Raw genomic sequence first — 9,792 nt, 5'->3', positions numbered from 1 at the left:
ATTACTATTTTGTTAACACACATGTAATTCAAATAGCTGACTATTATTTCAAAAGGAATGTTATTTTAATCATTTTTGATTTTTACAGCTATGTGATTTACTTTGTTATATTATATAAATCAAATTATTTTATGATGCAGTGAGATTTTTTTTTTATAACATACATACAGTTAAAAGAAATCTGAGATTTTATTCTTTTGCATACATGTTATTAATTCTTAAAATACATTTACACTTTGACTGATAAATGTTTTAAAACGATTATATGCGTCTCAAATATTGTTAGCTGTTTTCTTACTTCTTTAGGCCTTATATATCTGGTATAATATCAGTAATTATTTCAACAATTTGAAAAGTATATGAAATGGTTAATTATGTCTGACCAGTTGACTGAATTTTTTGAAAACATATTTCATTCTTTTTTATATTCCTTCAGAAAAATTCATGGATGTCAGACAACTTTGCTTAGACTCCTTGAAGATTGGGAAACAGTTTTGGATAAAAAAAAAATGTATGTATGTGGCAGCTGGGAACAGTATATCTAACGTTAATATATATGTTCCTGGTGGCAGCTATAGTTATGGATCTGTAGATAGCTTTTGACTGTCTACCACATGACATTCATTTTTAAGTAAATTATCTGCCTACGGTCTTTCTTCTAAATCAGAGAAATTACTTCAAAATTATCTTACAGATCGTAGGCAACAATTCAAACTTCAGGAAGTACTCATCAGTTGGGTTGACATCCAGAAAGGGGTACCTCAAGGCTCAACTATTTAATATTTTTTTATAAATGACATATTCTATTTCATTGAACATGGTACCCTGTATAATTATGCTGATGATAATGCTCTGTCATATGCTGACAACTATTTTTGAAAATTTAGTATGCACACTTGAAAGAGAAAGTGCTGTTTTAATTGACTGGTTCAGATTTAATTGTATGCAGGCAAATCCTGATCAATTCCAAGCCATTACAGTTGGAAATAAAACATTTGCAAAAAAGGCTGTTGAAATATTCAGTCAGCAAAAATATCTTGTGATGAGATTGTCAAACGTTTAGGTATTGATATTGCATGACTATCAACCTAATTGTACCGGTAATCACCACACTAATTTTTTTTTTTGACGTAAAGCATTTCAACAACTGAATGCATATATACTTCTAAAAAATTTAAAAAAAAACCACCCTAAAACATATGAAATTGAGAATGGTAATGGGGAATGTGTTAAAGCGACAACATTCCGACCAAAGAGCGGAAACAGCCGAATGCCACCAATGGGTCTTAAATACAGCGAGAAAATCCCACACACGGATTGCATGTTCGGTGCCTTTAAAATATCAATCAAAGAAAGAGAACTTAATCGTCCTTCATTGCACTTGATACTCGAATTACAAGTGTTCTTGCGATCAATGAAACGATTCTGCCATATAGTATAACGAAACCTCGTTTTCCAATTATAATTAACATCTTTATTAAAACGAATAAAATTCGTATTCTGTAAGTGGTTTCAGAGTTATTGTGAAACACCCTTTTCTATGGGCGGTCAGTTTCCCTATTGTGTAAGTACTTTCTATATTTCAAAATTCGAGCAGGCCCAGCATATAAGGAGTTAATTATGAGCCGGCACTGAGCTGGTCCATTATATTATGTGATAATATGAGTTTGAGATTGTTACATGATTATCTGCGGATCTATATTATTTTCTGCTAATATGAAAAAATAAAGATTTTAGGTTATTGAAATGAATACATTTTTATAAAAGAAGAAGATGCCAAAAAAAACCTTAAATATATTTAGAATGATGAATGTTCATTTTGGGCCGGCATTCAGCTGGTTCATTATATGATATGGGTTTGAGATTATTACATGATTATCTGCGGATCTTTGATTTGCAATTTTACTCCAACCAAACAGAAATGAAAACTTTTTGTCAAGGATTTCTCAGCTGTTACGATGAGAATAATTTGTTATGCTGTTTGAAGCTATCTAATTTTAGTTGCAGTATGTAAGCAGTTGTGTAGTCTGTCGTATACCCAGTGAATATATATGATCATATATGATGGAGTAAATGTACATGAGACAATATTGATATCAATACATGGTAAAACCCAAAATAATGAAATGTTGTTATTGCTGTCCTTCATCTTTCAAGTCACCACGAGGCATTCATCAATGAGCAACATTCCTCATAACTGTAGATCAAGTTGACCCTTTGCATCGGTTGGAGCAGAATTCATTGTTAATTATCAAACAAAGCAGATTGTTTACATAAGCATTTTTCACTTTTTACACCAAAAAAACCAACTCCGTACTTCCGCCAATCCGGCCCAAATATTTGGTGCGTGCCCAAATTTACTCTCTTGTTTCTCCTAGTATATATGCAATACCTTTCGTAACCTATCATAAAATTATAGGCGGATTGCTTATTACAACCCAGGGTTTCCTAGAGGTAAAATTAATGTTGTTATTCCAACGAAAAATGTACGAACGCTATATCATAAGTTTGGATGATCATAATTGATCAATGAAAAGTTTCAATTTTCGTAGCATCAATCTCGTTCTTTCCTTGATCGTGACGTACAACAGAGAATGCAACTTTTCATCGAACTGTACATGACATGATCAACATACGTTGAGCATAATCTGTAAAACCATATTGAACACACGATTTTTGTTGGGATTTGTTTTGCGTTTTTTTTTTAATAGTTTTTTGTAGTGGTGCTTGTGTTTCGATTTTATTTTTCAATTTTGTCATGTTCCGACGGATTCCAAATAGCAATTGTAAAAAGAGACCACCAACAAGGTAACGTTTGAAAGTGGTACGTGCACTTACCCATATATGTAGTTCCGTAAGTGAATTCTGCTGTCAGTTTCATTTTAACTTAATATGATTTGTTATTGTCCATTTGGTCTTCTTCCTTTAAATTATTTAATCAAATTGGTTTCCTTTATTCTATTTAACCTATGGAACTTTTAAATCGTAATATTCACAAAAGATGACGTTTCATCATTGAAACTTCCCGAGCCGTTACATAAAAATAAACTTAGTAAAAAAAGCTAAATATTTTAGAGCCTCCGAGGTTTACAGAATAGAGAAATCAATAATGGACCAAAAAAATGTAAAGAATGGAGATAGATAGCAAAAAAAACAAGTCAAAGAATACAGAAATGAAGGACCCCAATCCATACCCTCGCTAATGTAGTCAATGAACGCACGCACCTGTTGCTGTTGACAGTTGCTAATTTCCGCGAAAATCTGACGTGTCCTTTGGATAACATTTTTGAAATTTCTCTTGACAACCAGAACAACATCCGGTATTAAAACAACAGATCCACCCAAAACGGTAGGCATAAATCACAAAACATGAGCATGCATACCTGTATGCCAAGTGCTCAATTTTTATTACACATTTACTTTTTATCTTTGAAATAGAGGAACAATGGAATATCCTTTCGTTCTTTCGTTGTACTGAATGAACGGTTCCGGCTATAGACCTCTGTCAAACAAAGTAGAAAACCTATGGCTATGCTGGCCCTATACACTGTAGTCGTGTATAGTATAAATAAGGGGATGTGGCATATGACCACTGAGTGCGGCCAATGAGACAAACTTTTCTCAATCCAAGTTTACTTTTTAAACAATTGTATGACAAAGTACAGCCTTCAGCACGAGCATTGGCTAACACCAGACAACAAGATCTTATATAAAAATGAACCTTGTTGGTCTTCTTTTTATACTGAATATCTTATATTAAAAAAAGAAGATGGGCACGGTATGATTGCAAATGAAACAACTCTCCACAACTCAAGAGACCAAATTGACACAGACATTTACAATTATAGGTCACCGTACGGCCTTCTACAATGAGCAATTTAAAGCCCATACCGCATACTCGCCATAGTCAGCTATAAAAAGCCCCAAAATGACAAAGTAAAACAATTCAAACGAGAAAACTAACGGCCTTATTTAATTTAAAAAATGAACGAAAAACAAATGTGTAACACATTTTAAAAAAACGACAACCACTGAATTACATGCATATTTACGTTTAATAACTGTACGTTGATTTTGGGTGTATATGATTCTTACATTATTAATGGTCAATATATGATGTTACTATTCGTGTGGCATCAAGCTCAAACGACCGATTACATCTTCGCTATGAAAATAAGGATATGTATAGTATGACCTACCCAGATCAGGGGCGGATGCAGGAATTTTCGAAAGGGGGGGTGCTAACCCAGGGCAAAAGGGGGGGGGGGTGCAAAACATATGTCCCGATACAAATGCATTGATCGGCAAAAATAAAGGGGGGTGCGCACCCCCGGAACCCCCCCCCCCTTTGGATCCGCCACTGCAGATAAAATGAAATGGATGTAAACATATTTATAGGCATAAACTGTTTAAATGATACATTACTTGCCGAACAGCGATGAAAAACTACGTGTTCTTTGTTGTTCCAGTATGACCTGATGATTAAAAGGCGTTGTAAGGCTAGTCCATTCAAGTGTGGTATATTTATTCGACACAGCTTTCATCGACAGATATATAAAATATTCAAAAAAATCCTCGATTGGATTTTTTGTTCACTGTATTAACTGTAGCCTGAGTCATGTGGAGGAAATTAAATTTATACTTCACAATTTTTAGAACAGTATTTATAAAGGACTAGCCGGCGACAAGGTGTCGGAGACTTAGTGCAATTAATCTGATCTAATCTATTGGGAAAAAGAACAGCCGCATATGAAAAAAAAATGTTTGAAATTAGTATTTGCTACTTTTCCGCTGACATGCTTTAACTAAAGAGAACAGACTTGTCGGCTCGAAACCCACAATAATATGTCTGCGTAGGGCGAAATGTCGGATCTTTACCGAGTTTGCATGATAAAATATGACTTGGCGTGTCGACCTACTACTTTAAATAATAATTTTCAAATTTCAAATAAGCAACTTTCACATTCATATCATATTTGAATGTTATATCGTCCTAAATTTGCATGTACTATTTGCTGCTGGATGTATATCAAATAGTCATTCATCAACCAGCCTATAAGCATTGCTTAATGATATAAGTTTGTTTAAAATGTTTAAAGGGTCTAATGTTTATATAAAAAAAAGGTGGTTTTTAACTCTTACCCAATTTATGTGTACCCCAAATGATTGTTCATCATATTGACCAACTGTGCTCGGTACAGTAGTAGCTATGTTCGTGTAATATAAGTACATCAGGTTGTTCAAAAATTAACCAAATTTATCTAATACCTTTGTAGGACAAGAGAAATCTGAGAACCAATTTATCAATGAAAATGGACGATATAAAAACATACCAAGAAAAAGAAGATGAAATTCATACTCATAGCACAGATATTTGTTTTGATACATCTGTCCTTGAAAATGGTATTTTTACCAACGACAACCATGTATACACATGTACATGTTCGTACTGTGATTTTTGTCCAAACATTTTTGAGAATAAAGATAATTTGTATGGGCATGTGTTGATCAACCATGGTAATGAACTTAAACGATTAGTCCTAGATTCTAAAATTGAATTGGCGCTACAATACCCTTGTTGCAATTGTGGTGAAATGTTTGCCACTATAGCTGGTAGAGACTGGCATATAAGATGGACTCATGTCCCATTAGTAACTTGTAATTATTGTTATACAAAGTGCACATCTGAATACGGATTGATAAATCACATTGACAAATATCATAAGGACATACCGAAAAGGAAAAACAAAGCCGATAACAACAGAGTGATGTCTTGTCACTATTGTGGAATTCAATTTACCTCTTTATTAAAAGTGAAAAATCATATACAAGAGACTCATACTGAAAGTTTATTACAATGTTATTATTGTGACAAAAAAGTCAATAACCTAGGAGCGTTATACGTACATATAAAAAATAAGCATACAGATCACATTAATGATTTGAAAATTATAAGACTGAAGATTAAGGAACACATGAGAATGTCGTCTGGTGCTACTTCTTCAAACAGTCATACTAATATGTCTACAACCAATTGCAACTATCAGGATGGCAGTAACATTGATGGCAATAATAACACTGTGACTCTACCATGTCAGTCATGTGAGTTTTGTGAAAGGAAATTCCACACAGATGATTTATTGTATAGTCATATGTTTAGCAGACACCAAGACAAGGTTAGACGTTTGTTCTTGGAGTCGAATGAAAAACTAAAAATACAATATATCACACAGCAAGGATTAGAAAAATATATTCACCACCCGAACTGTATTTATTTGAAGTTAAGCATTATTGATGAACCGCAGTGGGGAACAGTAGATTTTAACCTTCCATCATGTCAATATTGTGGAGAAAGTTTTGTGTCATTGCATGAACTACAAATTCACACGTGTATTCAAAAGAAGTATATAAAGACAGAACATCAGGAATCATGCAGTAACGAAACATTCCCAAGCACATGGGGACTGAAATCTCATGATGAAATATTAGAAAAGGATGGCTGTAAGAATATGAATATTTCACCCAAAATAGAAGGTGGAGATGGCTGCCATAGAATGCTGATAAAAGAAGAACCACCCGAGTGCTTCCTTCAATACCATATAGATAATCATACACACAATAAGTAATATTAAGTCAGCTTTAAATTTAAAGAAACAGTTTCTGAGTGAGTCATATGTATTTAACAGTATATTATATTATTTAAGAGCAAGATATATATAAATTGATTAATTGTTCGTTGCTTCACGTCCTGACACAAGAACAAGAGCAAGATAGAGTAGGATCATCAACAGTAATTGCTAACAATAGATAAGGGACGACATCAAAAGTTCAATGAAGGATAAAAAAAAAATTAAATCACATAGTTTTTTCACTGACCCCCACCCACGTCTTAACTTAAGTTGGGAAAAATTGATTGACCCATATAGATATATGTAAAAACCACATCTTGCAGCAGTTCAACACCCCCCCCCCCCCCCCCCCCCAAAAAAACAAAAAAAAACAACAAAAAACTATTTAAGTTTGTTATCTTACATTGATCTTTTGATGTCGTCCTTAAGTGATCCAAGAATTTGAATAGTAAAGAAATGTATTCATCGAGGGACCAAACAATAATAAACATATGCAGCAAATCGTCATTGTTTAACGTCATGATAGCTGAATATATTTTAAATATTTGATTTTTTTTTTATTAAGTTTCGTTTAATTATTTTGACAGCCAATGAAAATTCAAACGGCAGCAAACGACAACTATAAAAATACAAGCTTCTGACTTGGGACAATCACATTCAGAATGTATTGGAAAAACATGTTATATATCTTTTTCCCATATATAAGTGAAACACAGACTGACAATGCAATGGCAAAAAACTAAAAACAACCAAAATGACAAACAACAGTTTGTAAAACTTAACATACATGTTAGTATTCCATTGACATGATTAATGCAAATGTGTGTGGTTTTTTTTTTTTTATCAGAACTGAAACTGTGATTTTTCGAGAGTACAAGTACAAGTAAAAAGATTTCTAAAATGACAACAGAGCAGAGTGAAGACGTCACGGATCGGAGGTCCCCAGTAAATGTTTAGCAGTAAAGACAGAAATAAATGGTTTTAGGATATACATTTCAAAGTAACCTGTAATATGACGAAGATGGATTAATGGGTAATATCGAAAATTATCATAAACAAAGACAAAGATAGCAAACTGAAAGAATGATCGTTTATTTTAAACTTTGACTGGCACCAACATTAAATGAGATGTTTATGTATTAATTTTTTAAATGTCTAATATGCACTTTTCTTCAGGACAACATCAAAGGTAAACCCTGCAGCCCTCAAAGTTTTCAATATTCTCAAATGCATTATTTCAAAACACCAAATTTTGTATACGTACAATTATACCTAATTATGAATTAAATATTTGAATATGTCAATTGTCATTATACGTAAGAGTACATAACATAACAGTTAAAACACCAAAGTATTTCAATCGCTAGTTTCGATTTAGGGTTAATTTTCAGAATTTAAAAAGTCACAAACAAATAATGATGTACTTCAACTTAAAAAACTTGAAAGACACTTTATTTCTCAAGACGCCATTAGGGACATGTGAATATAAACAGTAATCGCAACAATAACATATAACGTGACGGTACCCAATTACACCAATTTTGACAGTTTTTCACCTACGTTTAGTTATGATTGAGAAAAATATTCCAGTCTGTGTTCATTTTGTAGATTAGTATGATAATTATTTTCATTATTTGCACACATTTAACATTGAATTCATAATATATCATAGAAAAATTCGTTTCAAACTACCTCGAAACCACCCACGATTCTATAAATGAGGGTTATCCAAAATCACAGTTGAATCCATGCTTAAATTCGCATACGTAAAAACCAAATAACGAAGATTTTGTCCAAATATTTAGAACAATTATAGATATTAATTTTAAAGATGTTTGTTGCATACTTGTTTTGCTCATTTTTAAAAGTTAACTTTTTGTGGACGTCGTATGGCGACGTTTCCGTAAAGTTTACTTTTCCCTGAATACTTTATTATACCCCACGCAACGAAGTTTTTGACCCGTCTGTCAGTTCGTCAGTCCTGTTTCTTGTCATCGCAACTCCTCTCAAACCACACAACAGAATTGCACGAAACCTTTTTAGATAAAAAGGACATACTATGTAGTAGGAAATTACGATTCAATTTTTTTCTAGGAGTTACGCCCCTTTGAACTTATTTGCTTCAATGTACTACTGCAACAGTTTGTCATCTCAACTCCTCTGCAACCACACAACAGAATTTCATGAAACGTTGTAGATAATAAGGACATACTATGTAGATGTGCATATCGACAGGAAATTACGATTCACAACATTGAAAACTAAAGAATAATCAACACGAACCCCACCAAAACTAGGGGTGATTTCCGGAAGGGTAAGCAGATTCTGCTCCACATGTGGCACCCGTAGTGTTGCTCATGTTATAACAATCCCGTTAACAAGTCTAATTCGTTAGGTTACATTCATTAAAGGGAAGGGGATTGTAGTTACTACGTAAGGAATATATTCGATATCATCTGTGAAACAGTTATTCCAGATGGACTTTCCGAATTGATTTTCCTCTAAGTTCAGTATTTTTGTGATTTTACTTTTTATTCCATAACGGTATTGCTCATGTTAGTACACATCCGGTAATATGTATAAATCGGTAGGTCACTTTCGTGAAAAGGAAGCGGGATAGTAGTTACGTTATCAGGAACATATCTGCTATCATTTGTAAGACGGATTTTGCATAATGGCCAATCAACTCGTGATGGCGTCCGTAAAAGTTACGAAAGGATGATTTTGAACTCTTGGTTTAATAGCTTCCTTGTGAGTAGTAACCGTCTATCAAGAAAATCATGATAGGAAATACAAGCACTGGAATCAATTGGGAGATGTATACTCCGTATTCAGGTGCTGCTGGAATGTTGCAACTTAGAAATGGGAAGTTCACAATTGGAAAGCTGAAATCATCTCTTTTGTCGTAAAGTTTTGTTTTCAACCGACTCTCATTGTCCATTTCTAGATGTAAGTCAAGATATGAGACCGACTTAGCTTTATCTCTTGTATCCTTTATCTCTAGCTCGACGGGATAGATACGTTCAACATAGTCACCAAAATTTGAGAATTATTTAGTGGAAGAACATCATCTATATAGCGGAAAGTATAGTTAAAGGATATTGCTAACTTCGTATTTTTTCTTCCTAAGAAGTTACTGTATGAAGTCAGCCTCAAAATAATA

General features: G+C 33.5%; 1 protein-coding gene across 1 annotated transcript; it reads left to right on the top strand.

Moving 5' to 3' along the window:
* Positions 1–3,233: 3,233 nt before the first annotated feature.
* On the top strand, positions 3,234–7,933 carry LOC139481282 (zinc finger protein 521-like). Its single transcript, XM_071264468.1, has 3 exons — positions 3,234–3,349; positions 5,277–6,664; positions 7,477–7,933. The coding sequence occupies exon 2, from the start codon at positions 5,307–5,309 to the stop codon at positions 6,624–6,626; it is 1,320 nt and encodes a 439-aa protein (XP_071120569.1). The 5' UTR covers positions 3,234–3,349; positions 5,277–5,306; the 3' UTR covers positions 6,627–6,664; positions 7,477–7,933.
* The last annotated feature ends 1,859 nt before the right edge of the window (positions 7,934–9,792 follow it).

This window comes from Mytilus edulis, chromosome 7, assembly GCF_963676685.1.
Source record: "Mytilus edulis chromosome 7, xbMytEdul2.2, whole genome shotgun sequence".
Lineage (NCBI taxonomy): Eukaryota > Metazoa > Mollusca > Bivalvia > Mytilida > Mytilidae > Mytilus > Mytilus edulis.
The sequence above is the reverse complement of the archived record's forward strand: the minus strand, read 5'-3'. Positions and strand labels throughout refer to the sequence as shown.

Bases quoted from the DNA above. Each gene is read 5' to 3' on its own strand.
- LOC139481282 (XM_071264468.1), top strand. From the start codon at position 5,307: ATGAAAATGGACGATATAAAAACATACCAAGAAAAAGAAGATGAAATT.